Raw genomic sequence first — 20,096 nt, 5'->3', positions numbered from 1 at the left:
AATTCTCTGAGCTGCTCCAAACTCAAGTCTGGAAGAATCCAAATATTAAGCTTGCAAATTTTTCACAGGAAGCAGCCCCAGAGGACTCAAAGGCTTCTTGATACAAGTGGAAATTATCTCAAAGAACAGGAGATGGAAGCTGAAGTTATAAAAGGAGAGGTTCTTTGGAGTGTGTAGCTTCTGAAACATATTCACAAATCACTGTGGACAAGCTCCTCTGCCCGTCCTCTCCAACAGTAAATCAAAACTCCCTATCCTTAGGCACTGTGCCAGGAGAAAAGACAGGAGGAACAGGGCTGTCACACCCATGTGGCACTGCTCCACCTCAGAGTGCAAAATGGAGGGTGGTTCTCGCCTCTGCATGCTGAAAAACTGGGAAATGGGAAAGGATCCAGTGAAGGAAAAAGGACATGTCAGAGTAAAACTAACACTACACAGGACTGGGGTGAGTGATCTGACTCGGGAAATGCCCAGCAGGAACTCACCTGATCCCTCCAGCTGAGCACTTCCAGCTGACTAGGGGATGTGAAAGGCAGAGTTAGAATCATAAGGTGTGAATGGAATTATAGGATCATAGAATGGTTGGGTTTGAAGGGACCTTAAAACCATCCAGTGCCACCCCTGCCATGGGCAGGGACACCTTCCTCTGTCCCAGGTGCTCCAAGCCTTGTCCAGCCTGGCCTTGGGCACTGCCAGGGATCCAGGGGCAGCCACAGCTGCTCTGGGCACCCTGTGCCAGGGCCCCACCATCCTCACAGGAAAGAATACAATCCATCTTACACTTCATTTAAAACCTTAAACCATCCTGGTCCCGTGGAGAAAATGAGGAAGATTTCAGCAGGTGGTTCCAGGTACTGACCTCAGCCACCAGCGACTGAGTGATGAGACCTGGAAGCAATTTGGCTGCTGAAGCCAAAGGTTTAATTGTAGAATCCCAGAAATATTTAGGATCATCTCATTCCAACCCATTTGCTGTAGGCAGGAAATTCCTGGTTTCCATTGGATTGTTGTTAGCTCTGAGCCCCCATGGGCAGATCTGTGCTGGTGAATTAAGCAGCACCAGGCTCTTGCTGTGTCTCTGAAGCCAACTGGCATGGGCTGAGTGTGTCTGTTCAATTAACACCCTTGGCCTCTATTAAGATCTGATTAGTGAGAGATGTCTCTACCTGAATTAAGGTGCAAATGTGTCCATGTGCTTAAGTCAATAATATGGAATTTATATAGCAATGAATGTGAGGTGAAGAAATAGGAACGAATGGGCCATGTACCTGGCTGTGGAAATCACTTCCTCTCTACACACATAATTAGCAAAAGGATTTAGGAACAAAAAACTTTTTTATGCTCAAGACTTTGCACCTTCTGTCTCTGTACTGAGGGTACAAAGACAATTTAGTTGTGTCTTGCTGCTGCTCTCCTCGTGCCAGCACATCAAACTTCCTTCTTTGCATTCCCTTCCACAGACATTATTACCTAGCTTGAAGCTTTCATCTTTGCCATTCCTGGATAGTTGAATCTGTGGGATTTGGGACATTAAACACAGCTCAATTTGAGGGTGAGGCCATCGGGAGCAAGTCTGCAATGGCAAAAAGAGAGGACAGAGAGACAGATCCAGCAGAAGATTGTCACCATTCCTGGATCCAGAGGTGTCCTGCTGGTGTTTCTTCATCCTGGGTTTTTCAGTGGTGGATGGTCCCAAAGTCCTCTAGAACTTTTCCCTATTTATACACTTTAGCCATCAAGGAATTAATGCTCATGGGCATCACAGGTCTCTTACACTACTGGTTAAATGACTTCCTTGTTTCTAATGTTAATTAATGCCAGCTGAGAGTTTCTTTTGAGTTGGTGATTTCTGGGATCCGTGGTCACCATCCGTCCCTGCCAGAATTCCCTTTGTCCCAGTCTGAGCTGCTGCATTGGCTTTTCTTGTGTCTCATAAATTCTGACTTTTTTGTGTTCATTCTCAGCAATCCCTTCTCCTCAGCTTTGTTAACCTCCCCCTAAGCCTGGGGTAACACCCAGACAATTGTTTCACCTTGATCTTACCTCAGGTTTCTGCTGTGGGGGTTCTCTGCAGTCCAGGTTCCAGGTATCCACAGAGGAATATTCAAAGAGGGGCTTTGGTGGTTGCTGGTGGTGCAGCTGCCATCTGTCCCTAACCTGGGGTGAGCTTTGGGTGATATGTGTGTGGCAGTTGCTTCTCTGCACACTTTGCCACAGTGGGAATTTTTCTGGGGGTGGATTTCCCAGGATGTGCTGGCTGGATCTCACCTTCACCAGGTCTGGAGTTAACTCCATCCTGTTGCTCTCTTCTGTCCTTCTCTCATGGATTTAACAGTGCTTGAGACAGAGAACTGTTCTCTTTAATCCTCGAAAACCAGTACTGGCACCCAAATCTGGGTGGTGGGACCTCCCAAGCCATTCCCAGCTGTCATTTGGGCAAGAACAAATTTGCCAGGGCCAGAAGTGTCCTAAGTCTGGAAAGCAGGGCAGGTCTTCCTGCCTTTCCTCCCTTTTGCTACTGTCAGAGTAATTTGCCTTCCAGTAATTTCCTTGGCAAATAAACAGGATGCTTCATTAGCATTTGAGATACTTATTTTCATCCTTATTAGATACCAGACACTTACAAAGCAACTTGACATGTATTTTAGTTTTTTCTGTGCAAACAGGGAACTTGTACAACAAAATAAAGGAGATGCAAATGATCTGTTGCTAAACTTGACAGGGTTTTCCATTTAATATCGTTAGGCTCCATGTTCCTATTTACAATTAGCTCTGAAATCTGCTTATATACCCTGCTGTTTACTATTGCTGTAGAAAGCAAGGGATGTGTTCAGGAAAGACACAGCCTGGGAAGGACTGAGAGAAAGAATCAAGATAAAAACCTTGGGCTTGAGAGAGCACCTGAAAACTTAATTCAGTTCCTGACATTCTTTTGGTCTTCTATTGGAAGGTCTTCTTTTGAATGGTGGTATGTTTGTGTAGGAAATTTGTCAAAAAATGTAGATGCTTTCGATTTTATGGTTCAGAAGGAAGTGATCCTGGCCCTGTGGGCAGGCGTGGAGGCTCCTCTGGGGGCACTTTGGACAATGGATGGAGGGACAGGACACAGGGAATGGCTCCCACAGTCGGAGGGCAGGGATGGATGGGATATTGGGAAGGAATTGTTCCCTGGGATGGTGGGCAGGCCCTGGCACAGGGTGCCCAGAGCAGCTGTTTTTGAGTCATTAAGACATCAGCCCAGCACCACCACATTCACCACTAACTCGAGGTCCTTATGTTTTTTGAATGCTTCCAGGGATGGGGAGTTCCCCACTTCCCTGGGCAGCCCATTGCAGTGCTTGAGAACCCTTTCTGTGTAGGAATTTTCCCTTATATACATACTAAACCTTCCCTGCTGCAACCTGAGGCCATTTCTTTTCACTCTGCCCTTTGTTACCTGGGAAAAGAGACTGCCACTCACTTCCATGTCCATTTTCATTTCCACAGGGCAACAGAACAGCACAAATTTTGTTAATCACATCTAATATTCTTTCTAATTCAGATTTTAGTTTTTAGAAGAGCTTTCAGGTCACAGGTGTAGTGAAGCACTGTCAGTTCTTAGCAACCTCTTCCAAATGTTTGGTTTTTCTGGCTTTTTTGGTTTTTGTTCTTAGCTTTTTCTTTATGCTGATAGGTGTTGAAAAAGCTTTTGGTGAGGGTGATTTCCCTGGGGAAAAGGAGCAGGTCTGGCTGAAGGGAGAAATAAAATCAATCACAGTTTGCAAGTCAGGTGAAGAAATTTTAAAAGCCTGATCCTCAGGTAACACTTTGAAGCTGGTTATGTCCTTTCTGCCTCTCTGACAGCCAGGTCAGGGAAGGGTGAAATAATTGACTGGCTCTAGGGAACAGTGTGACTTTTACAGGTTTGCTTTTTCCCCTGATAACTGCAAAACTGCTGCTTAAAATTGGTTTTTGATTATAGCACTTCAGTGGCATTAGGAAGTTGGGATTTAAGTTAGGAGGAATTACATAATCATGGAGTGGTTTGGGTTAGAAGGGATCTTAAAGTTCATCCTTGTTCCAACCCCTGACATGGGCAGGGACACCTTCCACTGGACCAGGTTGTCCCAACCTGTTCTTGAACACTTCCAGAGACAGAAAAGTATCAAAAAGAAGGCAGTGCTTGATTGCAAAAGCAACAAAACTGCTTAGGAAAAGCTTTTCTTAATGGAAAAAAAAATTCTTCAAGGCAGCTCATAGTGCCAAATATTCCCAGTTTTCCTATGTTTCTATTGGGATGTCTGCAAACACAACCAGGAGCTGCACTATTGACAATAAATCTGCCTCACCTTGTGGAATGGGGGAAAAATTGGAATGAAGGATGTCAGACTGGTGTTTGTACCAGTTCTGGCCACTGTTATCCATCCCTCTGTTTGCTCCCAAAATCTCCTAATCTGGGATTCTGCTCCTAAAACCTGGTATGATCCTCACTCAGCCACTCTCTTGTCAGTTGTTTGGAATTCTGACTCCTTGACAGCAGTGTGATCAGAGGCTGATGCACAGTTGTGGGTTACAAAGGGTGCTGTAGAATTCATGGATAACAAAGGACTTTTTTTACACTTTTTAGTTGTGTGATGAAGCGATTTGCAGCAAAATAAAGGATTTGCTCTCTCCTGTGAATGAGGATGCTTCCCTGTTCTCATAGAAGGCAAAAGAGATAAGAAATTGTGCATGATCTTCAATCTGTTATAAAATCCAGCATGCTCTTCCTCTGCAGTGCTCCTCTCCTCACCTCAGGGATTCCTTTGGCTTTTTGGGAAAAAAAAGGAGGGATCTCACAGCAGGAATATTGCAAGGTTGAATTATTGCTTAACAAGACTTGTATCCAAATCTAGTTGAAGATGGAAATTTTGGTCTGTGAAAATTTCTTCTGTTTGATGAATCCAGGGGAAGCACCAGGATGAGCAGAGGGATGGAGCAGCTCTGCTGAGAGGAAAGGCTGCACAGCTGGGATTGTTCACCTGGAGAGGAGAAGCTCTGGGGTGGCCAAATTGTGGCCTTGCAGGGCCTAAAGGGACTGACAGGAGAGATGGAGAGAGACAATTTCCAAGAGCCTGGAGTGGCAGGACAAGGGGGGATGGCTTCCCAGTGTCAGAGGGCAGGGATGGATGGAATATTGGGCAGGAATTGTTCCCTGGGAGGGTGGGCAGGCCCTGGCACAGGGTGCCCAGAGCAGCTGTGGCTGCCCCTGGATCCTTGGAAGTGCCCAAAGCCAGGTTAGACTTTGAGGCTTGGAGCAGCCTGGGATGGTGGAAGGTGTCTCTGCCCATGGCAGGAGTAAAAGAAGATTAACTTTAAAGATGTTCCCTTCAAGCCCAGGCCCTTTTGTGATTCCAGGATTCTGTGATCACTGGGGATACATCCCTACATTTCCCCCACACACCCCTTTTCATTCTCTATTTCAGAGCCTCAGGTCACAGAGTGTGCACCTTTCCAACAGCTGGAAACAACTGCGAGGCTGGAGCCAGCCTCAGACTAAACACATTGGGGCACACATTTGGAAAATACGTTTTAATAGCTCTGCCTCTGGGGTGCACCAAGAAAATCTAGGTCTGCTGGCAATGCTCAATTTTTTTTTCCCAGGGATGCTTTCCTGCAGGAAAACCCGTGTGAACAGATAAAGAGAAGGAAAAAGCATCAGTAAATTGTCCTTCTTTTGCCTCCTTTATAAGGAGAAAACAGCTGCATGTGGTGCACAGAAGATGTCAAGGAAATATTAAGAAAAATTATGCACACCCATGAGCAATGTTTAGATAGGCACCGATAATTTTAATAATTCAGGGTTAGAGCAGAACAGTGCAGGCTCCTGCTGCTCCTCTCCAAATGGTTTGCAAACAGACCCCAGGATGGCTCCAAATTAAGGTGAAAACATTCAAGTCATTTAATTCACACCTTCAGCAGCCACTGCTTCCAAAAAACTGCTCGATCTGATTCATTATTTAGTAGTCCTTGTGTGTTTAAAGTGTAAATGAGGCTTTTTCAAACAGAGAGCAAATAAACCTCATTGATGATTGGCTTGAGAAGTGGCTCAAGGAATTGGAAAGCAAACAGGATTTACAAAACCAGTTTTAAGTATTTATCTGAGACCTGACACAACCACAGACTGTGCCCAGGACCTCTAAAAGGGATTCCCTGGATATGTGGGGTGTGAACACAAATCCAAATGGATATGGGAAGTGTGATCTTCATCTCTGAGTTCCTATTTTTGAGACATGAACCCAGCAAAGCTTGGCATCTCCTCAGTGGCATAAAACTGTATTTCCAAAGATGTAATGTTCCTAGAATCAGAATGAAAAATAGATATTTTTCCATTTTCTGTTGAATGAGAATGGAAGTACAGCACCCTTAGGAAAATGTGAATGAAACAGAACAACCAAGGGCTCCAGTTCATGGGGATCTTCTGTGTAAAGTACCATGAAGGAAGAGGCATCAGAGGCCCTTTGTCTCACACCCACCTTCCAAAATCCTGGGCTTATGTGTAGGAAAACAGCCAAGAAAGCCTCATTGCTCCAACTTTCTCTTTCTTCCTACACTGAGTTCTGGGGATTTGCAGGTTCTCCCACTTGGCAGGAGGACCCCTAAGCCTGCAGCACTTCCCTCGTCACCTTGTTGCAGAACTCAGCAGCCATGGGCTCACCTGGGGGGATTTTTGTGTCACATTTGATGTTTTAGGTGGTTGATGACACCAACACCGGTGTCAGCTCGGGCTGCTCCCTGTTTTTGGGGTGTGTGTGCACCCAGAGCCTGGCCTTGTCCTCCCAACAACAACTAACACACCAAAGGAGGCAGATCTCTGATGAAAACCAGTTTGTGCTGCTACACATTTGTCAAAGCTGACAGGGAATATTCCCAGGGACTTAAAACCAGCACTGTTGGAAAATCATCCATCAAGGATTTTGGGAAGGAATAGAAGGACTGCAAACACCAGTGATATCGCACACAGTCTGCAGCTGCCTCCAGAATAAATCACTGCAGTGGGGACTGAGTTCAATCCACTTTTCAGCAGCAGTGTTTTTGGGAGCTTTGGTTTTTGACCTCTGGGTGTGAATTTTTGTCCCATTTAAGGACATTTAAGTACCGGTCATTTTACATTTTGCAGGTTGCAGTTTCTGGTTTAAATCTGCCCCATTTGGGACAGGTTGGAGAGATGGTTTCAGTGCATTCAACCTATGAATTTGAGGAAAAGTTTAGGAAAAGAAATCCCAAAGTTAGCAAATATAAACATACATTTAAAGGAAAGTGCTCGGGTTTTTGAATTGAGCAGATTTAAGTTAAGTGAACAAAAATAAACTGGATAAAATTTGGTTTGCTTTGGCTTGGGATGTATTGAGCAGATAAAGAATAAATACAACATTTATTAACAAAGTCTCAATAAAATAAACCAGGTCTGAAACAGAACTAAGATTTGGTTTGTGATAATATATTCAAATGGGAAAACTTGGATATCCCTGGGAGCGTGGCTCCTTTTATGTGCAAATCATTCTGGTTGCAGGTACCAAACTCCATAATCAATGTACATAATCAGAGGATTTGTGTTTCCAGGAGCTCAGCCCTGCCTGGGAGTATGCACAAACTTTGTTAATATACATATTCTTTTCCCCCAAAGTAGCAAAATAAACTCTGGAGTTTTCATCAGGGGAAGGTGTAAGGAGCATACTCTCAGGAGTGGGAAACCTCCCAGGGTGAAAAGTGGTTGCAGAACTGAGTGCTGTGGCAAGAACCATCCCTTGCTTTGGGAATGTCATCCCATAAGGTGGAATTGTGTAAAGTTTCATGATCCCAAGCTCCTTTGTGCTCCCTGTACTGCTTCTCTCTCATCTCTGAGTGGTTCCTTCCCCAGGGTTCCATAATGTATTGGTTGATGGTTGGACTTGATGATCTCAGTGGTCTTTTCCTATCTTAATAATTCCATGTGGATGGAAGTGGAACTTGCTGAGGTTTCTGCTCTGTCTTAAAATATCAGGACCATAAAGAACCATCTGTCCATTCAGCTGGATTCAAGGAGAAGATGTTTTCCTCAGGAGGTTTTGTCTGGTGTCTGAAGACACCTGGGCTGAAGGTCCCCTGTTTATATAGAATCTCATGGGTTTTCCTGGATTTTCATGAGGAGCTGGATGTTTGGCTCTTATCCCAGTGCTTGGATCCAGTGCTGCCAGCTCTGAGCCCTTTCCAGTCTTTGACCAGTTTGGGTGCTCATTTGCATTGCTTCGAGGTGAGGACACAAACCTGGGTTTGCTCCTGGTTTCACTGCACAGCAGCATTTTTCTTCTTCACTTGGATTTGAGTCATTGTGAAAGCATTTTCCCTCATTGTCTGACCTTGATGGATTGCAGAGGTGACTCTTGGGATCATTCCCTAGGATCATTTAGGGATGATGCTGGCTTTTTATTTCCCACAGAGGAGTTTGTCTATGGACAGGAAACATTCACAGGAAGCTTCCTGGTGCTAATGTGTTTATAGACACATGGAATCTCCTGATTTGGAAGATTCCCACAAGGATCATCCAGTCTCACACTCGGCCCTACCCAGGACACCCCAACAATCCCACCCTGAGTGTTGTCCAAATGCTCCTGGAGCTCTGGCAGCCTTGGTGCCATGCCCATTCCCTGGGCAGCTTGTTCAGTGCCCCAGTTACCCTCTGGGTGGGTAACTCACTTTGGCCAAAGGCTGTGGCACTGGAGGAAGTTTCCATAATTTCCTGAAACTCCCTCCCTGGAAAGTCTGACTCAGAGTGGTTGTGTTGAGCCTGTTTATTCAGAATCTTCCCGTTGTTGTTGTGTCCTAAAAATTCTAAATCACCTTCAAAGTTGCCAAAGTCTTCTGCGAAGGGAGGCAAGAAACAAAGGGAAGGCTGGAATAGCCTGGAGAGGTTTTATCTCACCACTGACTGTGGGATGTGCATTTTTATTACTTCTCTGCTGTCTGGTACAAAGAGGAATATTTTCTTCTTCAAATGCTCCCAGAAATTTTTTCCTGTGTATTTTTTTTTTTTTTCCAATTGAGAGCCTTTTCATTGTGTATGGGGTGCTTTATAAAGTACCATTTTTCTTCATGGCCATTTTTTGTGTCTGGTATGAGAGCACCAACCCGGGAATGTTTTTTATCAAGAACCAGCAGGTTTTGTGTAGGTAATGGACAATCTCATGTCAACCTTATCAATCTGTTTCTGGTCCCATTGGCTAAACTAAAAGCCAAAAGAGAAACCCTTTTTCAGAATTTTATTTCAGAAGATATTTTACCCTTGTGGGGTTTCCAGAAACTTGACCAATCAATACCAATATTGAGCATCTTCCAACGGATCAATTTTTATCCATTTAGTTTTTGTCATCTGTTGCACCTTGTTGTACCAAGAGGTCTGTAAGGCTTTATCACCAGCCTCCTGGGAAGATGAGCAGGGTTAATGTTGCTGCCTTCTCAGTGTGTGAGCTTTTAAAACCTCTTAAAGAAGAGCCCATGTGGTTTGCAAATACCTCAAACATATTTTATTTTTTTTTTCCCTGCAAAGCAAGTAAGAGAATGGAAAAGGTTATTCTGGAGCCAAGGAGTTTGTGGAAGAGGGAGCTGGAATTCAATTTCAGATCCAGATCTGTCCTGAGCACCCAGGACAGCAGGTTAGGTGGGTCTTTGGGCTGATCTTGGACAGGTATTTGCATATGCAATAGATGCTTTTTATTTCAATTATGAAGCAGGATGCAATTTTTTTCATCCTAAAAGCAATTCTTTGTAAATTATTTTTATAGAGCTTGGATTTTGAGTAGCAGTTGAGTGTAAACAGGTTTTGGAGAGAGGAGTTGCATTTACTTTCTCTGTCATTCAGAGTTAGAACATGTTCAAAAGAGTTTGGAAATGTTAAGGAAAATAGAAAATATTCCCAGAAGGAGATGTTTTTGAAGACTGAAATGTAGAAAATGATCCCCTGGAGGGGAAACCTCAGTTTCCCATCTCCTAAAGACTCATTTTGCTTTTCCACTTGGAATGCAGAGTATTGCTGGACATTTAAAGACTTTGCAGGCCACGGCCCAATCCCATAAGTACATTCCTGTGTTGCAAAAATAGATCTGAATGCAGAGAAAAGCCTTGTTTGATGTTCAGAGACTTTTCAACAACATTGGTGCCTTCCAGCCCAAACCACTTCATGATTCAATAACGTTTATTCCCAGACCAGTAGTAATTCCCTCACACTTTAAAAAATGGGTCTGCCAAAACATTCAACTGAAATGATCCCAGGATGTGCCAAAACCATTCAGGAAGTGACTCTTCACTGAGCACTGACAGGCTCCTGTCTTTAGCAGAGCATAGCCAGATCCCACATTTCATGGCTTTGTACACCTGAGTCTGATGCCCTTTCCATAGAATATTCACCTGAGATTGGGCTGTAAAATCAAAACCTTCCCTTTTATTTCTGCCTAATGAAAATTTTCAGCTCCTGAATTCCTCTCGGGGAAATAGTCTGTTGTAAAACAATTGTTAAAATACTTACAGTACTTGATAGTTTTTCATTTTGCTGTCCTGTTTCGCAGCCATTATGGAATAATTGCAACAAGTTCAGAAAAATTATCTTCCCTCTGGCAATAAAGCATCTTTCCTCTCTTGTCCAGCCTGTTGGGTTCTGGCTGGTTTTGTTGCTTTTTTAGCAAACAGCTTCCTTGACTTTGATTCCTTGAAGCTCATCCTGTATTAATCCCTTGGAAATCTGTATGGCCATTCCACAAGGTGCCTCAGTTATCAATCAGGGCAAAGCAACCAGATTGTGTGGTCTCCATGGAAGATGGAAAGCTATCCTTAAAATCTGCTTGTGGTGATGGGCAATCAAAATTTCCCATCAGTATTTCTTTCTTATTTTTTTTTTTCCAATTAGCCAGGAAAAATATCCCTAATGATAGTCCTGGGTGTCCTTTCAGTGGCTTGTCCACAAAGAACAAAAGGGCAGACCTAGGGCAGGGTCTGTACCCTGGGCTGGCCCTGCTGAGGGACCCCAGGGCTGTGTCCAGTTCTGGGCCCTGGAGGGGCTGGAGCGTGGCCAGGGAAGGGAAAGGAGCTGGGGAAGGGGCTGGAGCCCCAGGAGCGGCTGAGGGAGCTGGGAAGGGGCTCAGCCTGGAGAAAAGGAGGCTCAGGGGGGACCTTGTGGCTCTGCACAGCTCCTGCCAGGAGGGGACAGCCAGGGCGGGTCGGGCTCTGCTGCCAGGGAACAGGGACAGGACAAGGGGAAACAGCCTCAAGCTGTGCCAGGGGAGGCTCAGCTTGGACAGCAGCAGGAATTTCTCCATGGAAAGGGTGCTCAGGCCTTGGCAGGGGCTGCCCAGGGAGCTTTGGAGTGCCCATCCCTGGAGGTGTCCCAGGGAGGGCTGGAGGTGGCACTCAGTGCTCTGGGCACTGGGCACAGCTGGGACTCCATGGGCTGGCAGGGATTTTCCAGCCTCAGGGACTCTGGGATTCTGTGATTGAGTTTTTCTTGTGCAAAAAAATTCAAGGCAGATTTTCTATAAACTCATTGTATCAGTGAGTTACAAATACCACCAGACTGGTTTGCTTTAGTGCTGGCATTTATGGAACAGCTGATGATGCAGACACATCAGATTTATCATTAGGAAGTTCCCCCCCTGGAATTTTAGGCAGGATGTAAGGAAAACCTTAGAGATATCTAAGCAGGAAAGGGAAAGGCCTCTGAAGTATCAGAGACTCCATAAAATAGAAAAATAAAACTTTAAGGATGGCTATTAAAAGGCTGATTTGTAAACTGCTGTCTCTCAGAGAGAGAGTACAGGTGCTTCATGAATATCTGAGGGAAATCCAGCCCATTTTTAAAAAGAAAAGAATCCCTGGATCAAACCAAAGCAAACAGAAGTGGTTTGTGAAACCAAGCAGAGAGTGAAGCAGAGCAGAGTCCAATAAGATGCAGAAACAAGGCAGTGGGTTCAGTGAAGTGGTGGTGGTTGACTGCAGACTATGAAATTCATCATCAGAGATTTTAAGTTGCTTAGATATTTTTATAAGTGAATTTGGATTACCAACCCTTCTTTGCATCATGACTAAGGCACCCTGATGAGGGCAGTGCACGAGCTGGTGGATTTTATAGATTTGACAGGACTTTTTGAGTAGACATCAACACTTGACAGTGTCACAGGGTTGGAAATGAGCTGGGTTTTCCTGGTGAAATCCTCTTTATGTTAAAACCAGGATTCCATAATGTGCCAGGCCAAGCTCCTGGAGCACAGTAGAACTGTACAGATGTTATTGAACTGGAAATTGTGCCAAGAGCCATAAAACACCTGGGCAAAAACAATGTTTCTCATGTGGCTAAAAAGCTGTTGCTCCTTGAACTTGAAACCAGTCTTTGGTGCAAAGTTTGGCAGTTTTATTCCCAAATATTTGGCAATTTTCCTCCTGTCTATCGTGTCAGAAAAAAGTAGTTTCAAAATAAATTATTGAAAAGACCTTACTCTGTGGTGTTTTCCCCCCAGAAGACAGCAAACCAGTTTGCCAGGGTTAAGATCAGTGATTATTTTACTGTTTTAGCAAGAAAGCATCAGGCCCTCTTGGATCAGTATTTTTATACAGAGTCACTGCAATAAAGGGAAGGCGTAAAGAAACTTCATGCTTAAATTATTTGGGCCTTTAATAACACGAGGTTACATGGTAAATATTTTAACCTTATTTAAATGTTCTGCAGCTACTGACATTCACACAGATTTTCAGTTCACCAGTAACTGCTGGTGAATTTCCACACAGATAATTCCTTTTAATATTTTGGTGTGAAGCAAAGTGGGGAGTGTTAATTTTGCAGAAAAATGACATTTCAGAGGAGTGGGGTGTGCAATCCAAGGCACTGGAGGGCAACGCTCAGGGTGGTTTGTAATGCTTGATGTTTGGGAAGTGAGCTGGGAATGTTTTCCACAGGAAATTGTGTTCATTGTGGCGGCAGTGAGCTGTAACTGGCAGGAATTCCATGCACCATTCTGCAGAAGAGGGAATTGTTGGAGCAGGTCCAGAGGAGGCCATGGAGATGCTGAGGGGTCTGGAACATCTTCCATGTGGAGCCAGGCTGGGAGAGCTGGCAATGCTCAGCCTGGAGAAGGGAAGGGGCTGTGGAGACCTCACAGCTCCTTCCAGGGCCTGAAGGGACACAGGGGGGCTGGAGAGGGACCCTCCAACAGGAACTGGAGTGACAGAACACAGGGAATGGGTTCAGACTGCCAGAGGGGAAATTTAGGATGCATTTAAGGAATTCTTTGCTGTGGGGGTGGTGACACCCTGGCACAGGGTGTCCAGAGATGCTGTGGCTGCCCCTGGATCCCTGGCAGTGCCCAAGGCCAGGTTGGAATTTGGGGCTTGGAGCAGCCTGGGCTACTGGAAGGTGTCCCTGCCCATGGCAGGGGTGGAATTTTGGATCTTTAGGATCCCTCCCAACCCAAACCATTCTGGGATGCTGTGATTCCATGAAAAGACCCACGCTGAGACCTGGCTGCTCCTCTCAGTACCACCTTTGTCTTGTGGCTGTAGTTTTCACGTCCTTGTGCTGCAATTCAGTTTCTGCTGCAGAGCAACTCCAGGTACAAACCCTCTTTTTTCCTGGAGAGCTTTATGTAACTGTGCTTTTTTCTCCCCATCATCACCTTGATGTGTCGCTCTCGCTGCAGAAAATTTATTCCGAGTTTGGTTGTTATTTCCGTGCTTTCATTTGTTCGAGGTGAGATTGGGAGATGATTGCTCAATGAAGAAAAAGCTCATCTTGTTAAGTAGATAGCTGGATGTGACAGGTCTCATTGTCAATTTAAATCATTCTGCATTGCAAGTGCTTCTTCTGACATTGTCTGATACAGCTGCAGTGTCAGAGGCAGTTTTTTATTACAGATAATAAGGTTCAGACTCTTTAAACATCACTCAAAACATAAAGCACCACAAAGCCGAGGTAGAAAACAGCATTTTCAGCGTCGCAGTGCTTGCAAATATATGTAAGAATGTGGATTCCATATAAATTCCTCCCTGGGCTGTTCAATGTCGTTGCAGGCACTATCCTGGTTGACAACATGCTGATCAAAGGGACAGCAGGAGGGCCTGACCCCACCATCGAGCTCTCCCTGAAGGACAACGTGGATTACTGGGTGATCCTGGACCCCATCAAGCAGACCTTGTACCTGAACAGCACCGGCCGCGTGCTGGACAGAGATGTAAGTTTGGGCTTGGTTTTCTCCTCCACAAAGACATCCATCTCCAATTAACCATACAAACAAGTCCTGCTAGAATATAACTACTGCATCTGACTTGTCCCCAGATGGATGTGAACAGAGTTAATCTGATCCCTTTTTTAGGATTTATTGGGAGCACACAAAAACTTGACCTTACGTGCAAATATTGTGGACAAACACAACAACGAAGAACAAAAAAACCTGATTGTTAGAATTTTATATCTGACCAAACTTGATTCGCTTGTTCAATTAAATTTTTAATCTGGTTAGCTGACTAGAAGAAGTGCTGTTCACCCTGTGCTCTGTGACATTTATTAGCAGCCTGCTTTCCCCGTGTACACTGAATTATGAGCTGTGAGAAGTGATGAGTCGTGGCTGCCACAATTCACTCACAAAGCTTGGCATGTTCCATTGAGAATGTGCTGGTTCAGATTCTTTTTTAAGGCGGTCTAAAACATATTTGCTTTGCTCGTTCCTGTTGGTGTTAAGGAAATATTGTCAGGGTAAGTTTGAATTTTTATAAAAAGAAAGATGAAAAGCACAAAACAAATAGGAGTGTTCTCATCTAGGCTGATTTCATTGAGGAGAAAGCACTCTAAAAATAGAGACATTTCCTCACAGTGTTGCAGCCTTGTGACAGAACCTGAAAGTAAAATTTACTTGCAAGTGCTTTAATCAATATGCTGTAAAAATCAGGAGTTCTCCTTGGAGTGCAGGGAAGTTTGTTTTGTATTAACTTGATTGATTAATTTGTCTTCTCCATGTGTTTTGAGATAAATTCATAAGTACCAAAAACAACATGCAAATTTCTCCTCATTTCCATTTGCTGGTGAAAGGCACTAATTGAATTCAGCTGTTCTTAATTTTGTTTTAATTCACAAACTGTTTTTTTATGCAAAGCACAAAGTGTGTCAGAGTGGTCATGGTGGCAGAAGACTTTCTGGGAAAGATCTGGCACTTCTTCGAGAGCCAACCAGCAGCTGCTGGAGCAGCTTTGGCCTCTCAAGTTTAATTTTAAGCCAGAGCAAAAAATGAGAGCCTGGAATGGAAGGCAAGGCTGGAGAACCACTCTAGGAAATGTGGAGTCCGTTCTTATCATCCCACACCTATCCATAGGGAGTTAGGAACCAAAATCCCTGTTGGATCAATGCTAATTCTTCTTTTCAAGGCCATTTATTGATACTTTTTTGTCACTTTAATGTGAATCAAAGTCAATGCTTTACCCAAAGAACCTCATCAGATTATTTGAATTTCAACATTAGTCACAGTCTAAACCAATTCCCATTATTGTGAGTTCCCAGACATTTTACAGGAATGTTCTTTGCCAGAAGAAGACTCAAATCCCCTGGAAACAAGTGAAGTGTGTACATTTCTTAATTAAATTCAGGTAATAATGTGTTTCCATTGGTATTTAAGGTATTAATTCCTCATTTTTTACTATGAACTGGAACTCTTCTTACCTCTCATACTGTGTCCAATCATTCATCTCTGACTATTTAAATTCGGTGGACTATGAGAAGAAAATCTGGGCTTTAAGGTTGTTCAGATTTTGCCTGTGATGCCCCCTGTGTCTCTCTTGTGTTGTCTCAGGGTAGTTCAGTCACTCACAACCCCCAAAAAAGGAGAGCAACCCTCAAAACCCCCAGGGGCTGAGTAAAAATACTAAATGTGGTCATGGGCTTTATTAATATGGCTCTTTGGAGGACACGGGTTAGTGCTGGGTCAACAGCTGGATTCCATTCTCTTGGAAGTCTTTTCCAACCTTATGGATTCTCCTGAAGGACATTTCCAGCCTTCAGAACCAGGACTGTGCTACCCCAGCAGCACAGAACCATTCAGTGTGGGAGGGTCTCTTTTTGTTAACAAAAACCCCAACCTGTTTTCCCCATCCTTCCACTCAAATCCACTTGAAACTTTCCAGTGAAGTTTCCAATGAAGCTAAAGCTTTCCAATGAAACTGGGGGTTTTATTAAGTTGAACATATAGATTAAACTTTTTTATTGCAGAGTAAAAATTGGAGTCTCTGATTCACAAATTATTGCATTTCATATACTTGGATAGCCTTCCCATTTTTCTCTCCCTGCTGATTCAGTCAGCCTGATCCTGTCCTTTTTTTATTTCTTGCCTTTCTTGACAGAAAATCTTCCTAGATTCCATTGATTGTTACTAAGAATGGCAGTGTGTTTTCCAAATAAAATCAGATAAAAAGAAAATTCCACACTTTTCTTCCAAAACTGTAAGAAGAATGACCAGTTATAAATCAGAACTGAAGGTGCAGGGAGCTGCTGAAAGCTGCTGGGATGATTTGTCCCTGGTTTCATAAGCAAGTTTTTCCATTGTGCCCTTGTTTATTTACATATTTTTGTAAATTCAGAATATCAAATGTTTATCAAATATCTTTAATTTCAAATAACTATATTATTCTTGGGCTTGTCTAATTAATCCAGATACATTTAGTAATGACTGCAGCTTATTAAAGGCAGCCTAAAAACTCTTAGATCTTACTTAAATGAGTAGTAAAAGCCATTCCAGCCTAAATTTCTTTGTCCATTCATCAATTTGGGAGTTTTAGAGCATTGCTGTGTTCACTGCAATGGGAAAAACAGGACTGTCCCCACTGAAAGCTATTTCAGAATTATTTGCAAATGTAAGTGGTAGCAAATGTGATTAATTTCAGACTTGACCTTTCAATTCAAGACAAGAAAGAAATAAGAAAGATTTTGGGGAGTGTCCAGAAGAGACCATGGAGCTGCTCCAAGGTCTGGATCTCCTCTGCTCTGGAGCCAGGCTGGGAGAGCTGGGGGTGCTCCCCTGGAGAGGAGAAGGCTCCAGGGAGAGCTCAGAGCCTAAAGGGGCTCCAGGAGAGCTGGAGAGGGACTGGGGACAAGGGATGGAGGGACAGGACACAGGGAATGACTTCCCAGTGCCAGAGGGCAGGGATGGATGGGATATTGGGAAGGAATTGTTCCCTGGGAGGGTGGGCAGGCCCTGGCACAGGGTGCCCAGAGCAGCTGTGGCTGCCCCTGGATCCCTGGCAGTGCCCAAGGCCAGGTTTAACAGGGCTTGGAGCATCCTGGGGTGGTGGAAGGTGTAGGGGTGGAACGAGATGATCCTGCAGGTCCCTTCCCACCCAAACCCTTCTGGGATCCGTCGAATTCCAATAACAACAACCCAAAGGCTCACACAAGAGGCATTTTCCAGGTCCCTTTCCCACAAGCTTTTTCCCCTTGCAGCCTCCCGTGTCCATCCAGTCCATCGTGGTGCAGGTGCAGTGTGTGAACAAGAAGGTGGGCACCATCATCAACCACGAGGTGCGCATCGTGGTGCGCGACCGCAACGACAACTCCCCGCAGTTCCAGCAGCAGCGCTACTACGTGGCCGTCAACGAGGTCAGAGCTGCCTGGTTTTCCTCCTCCTCCTTTGGGTGGGGTCACTGCTAAATCCCAACTTTCACTGCTTCTTCCTTGAAAACCAAAAAAAAAATACGGTTGTTTTCTGTTGTTCCACTCCAGCAAAGCTCATTGCTTCGGTAGGCTTCAGATTTTAGCACCTTATCCTGCTTTTCCTTAAGGAAAAAAAAGACCAACACAGTTTTCACCAGGAATATTGCAGAAGACACCCAAATTTAAAGGAGTTTCTTCATTAATGAAGCGTTGCCTTCTGTTAAATTAAAGCACATTTAACAACAAACATATGTATGAAGAAAAGAAAGTTAAAAACCAGTTTAAAAAGGTTTATTAATAATGTTGAAGCTTGGCAAAGTGCAGATGTGGTTTATAAATGATGCTCTGTTTTAAATGATACCTGTGAAATAAATTATTTTATTTTCTATTATTTATTATGTTATTGTTTTTTGAAACAGAGAACTGTGGATTGGACAACTGTGTCATTTGAAGGAAAATAATTATTTTTTTCTTGAGCTGGTACAACTTCATTTCACTTTCCAGTGAAGTTTTCCATTCTGCTAGGGACTGAATAATCTGCCAATAAGCAGTACAAAAAATCTGTGTTTTTGGGGTTGGCATGTCAGGGTTTTAGTAATACGCAGAAACAGGAACTTACATGAAGTAATGGAAATTATGTGACCTGAAATTGTGTAGAAAATGGAAAGATGGGTCAGTTTTGTGCAGATAAATACTGAAAGAAGTAGAACTACATTTAAAAAATAAATTATATTAAATATGCAGCCTGGTGGGGTTTGGTTTGTGAGGTGGGAGTCTGTGAAAGAGCATGACTGCTTTGATTTTAATAGAATTGATTTGAAGAAATTTCCTATTTTGTTGTGTTTGGGAGATTTAGCTTTTCAATGTTTCCTTGTATTGTCTCTGGTCTTCATGACCACATATGTGCCCTGGGAAAAGGGTGGGACATTGATGAGTTGAGGCCTAATTAACCCAAAAGTGTGGAGGAAAAACCCCCTAAATCCACACATGATGTTGGACCTGCAATTGAGATGAGGATAAAGAAGGTTTTTCAAACTTCCTGGTTTTAAATTAAAAAGCGTTTCCCTTCAGACACATTTTTGGCACTCCAGCTGCACGTGTCACTTCCCACCGGAATCTGGGAGCACTGGGAAAGTCCTCCATGGGCTTGTCCATGGTTTTTACACTGGCTTTCATGTGGCCATGGAATTTCTCTGTTTGCACAGACCCAGTGCAGGAACGTTTCTGGTCCTGAGTAAAGGCAACATCAACACGAGCCTGAAGTGCCTGTGTGGGTTGTGCTGCAGGGCCCAGATCATTTCCAAAACCTGCATAATTTCTGCAGTAAAACCCAAGACAGGGAATATGGCTTTGCTAAGAAAACAAGGATTTTTCCATAATTAGGGAGAAGTCCAAAAAGTAGAGTGCAAAATGCATCATTCCCAATTGTTTGTGTTCAAAAATTGAGCAATGTTTTGAGGACACCAAGAATTTATTGGAATTATTGCTGGGCAAAATGCATTGTTGCTCTTTCCACCAGCTGCACCCTGATTTAATTAATTTCTTCTATTCATTTTATCTCTGTTCCATGGATAACATCTGACATGGCACCACTGTGCCCTTGAGCAGCACCCAGTGAGTTCATGCTCTCATTAATTAATTAACAAAAAAATAATTCACAAAGCATCTCAGACTCTCTCAAAGGTTTTAATGAGTGATTAAATGTTTTAATGCTCATTTATTCTGCTCATAATTGGTGCTGCCTCTGGTGAATTTAGCAACAGGGATGCATTGGAACAAAAGGTTTGTGGTTAATTTTTGCTTCTGTTTTCTGGTTGCTTGTAAACCACAAAGTGCAGATTTTTTTTTTTTTTTTTTTTTTTAACATAAGGAACATAAAACAACTCAAAAAAGTAGATTTTATTGTATTTTGGAGAAATTGAATGATTTTTATGTCAAGTTGTCTTTATATTTGGACTGTCCCCAACATATTAAGATGAGTTTGTCAGAGAAGCTGAGGGTAGTTGTAAATAGCACCATAAATCCTGGTTCCACATGTGGTTTCCACTTGAACAGAAAAAGTAATGGTTTATAATTAAGCCTGGATTTTTCCAGAAGGCTTAGAATGAGATGGATGTGCATGTTTAGTTTCATACCAGAAGGAGTCTTGATGTCTATACTTGATTGGAATCACTCTGTCCTGAGTTAAACCAAAAGCTCCCCTAATCCAGGGTGTTTGCTTTGCCAGTGCCCTGGCAGATGCTCAAGGAAAAGCACAAGGATTGGGAAAGATGCAGTGGTGCTTCCCTCTTTAATTACCTGTGAAATCCTGTGTGGAGCAGCTCCAGACCAATTTTGTCTTTCCCAGTTGCTCATGGACATGGATATGGTGGTCCTTCTTTTCCTTCCCTACTTCAGGTGTCTTGTAGCCCTTTTTTCCAGCATGTTT

General features: G+C 43.5%; 1 protein-coding gene across 17 annotated transcripts in view; it reads left to right on the top strand.

Annotated features, from left to right (window-relative positions):
- Positions 1 to 20,096, top strand: part of PCDH15 (protocadherin related 15) — a 617,117-nt gene that overhangs the window by 405,516 nt on the left and 191,505 nt on the right. For all 17 annotated transcript variants that reach the window (XM_072930869.1, XM_072930868.1, XM_072930871.1 and 14 more), the window contains 2 exons: positions 14,047 to 14,207; positions 17,459 to 17,614. In XM_072930869.1, the coding sequence (XP_072786970.1) occupies positions 14,047 to 14,207; positions 17,459 to 17,614 (317 nt within the window). The remainder of the gene's footprint in view (positions 1 to 14,046; positions 14,208 to 17,458; positions 17,615 to 20,096) is intronic.

Source organism: Taeniopygia guttata, chromosome 6 (genome assembly GCF_048771995.1).
Source record: "Taeniopygia guttata chromosome 6, bTaeGut7.mat, whole genome shotgun sequence".
Lineage (NCBI taxonomy): Eukaryota > Metazoa > Chordata > Aves > Passeriformes > Estrildidae > Taeniopygia > Taeniopygia guttata.
The sequence above is the reverse complement of the archived record's forward strand: the minus strand, read 5'-3'. Positions and strand labels throughout refer to the sequence as shown.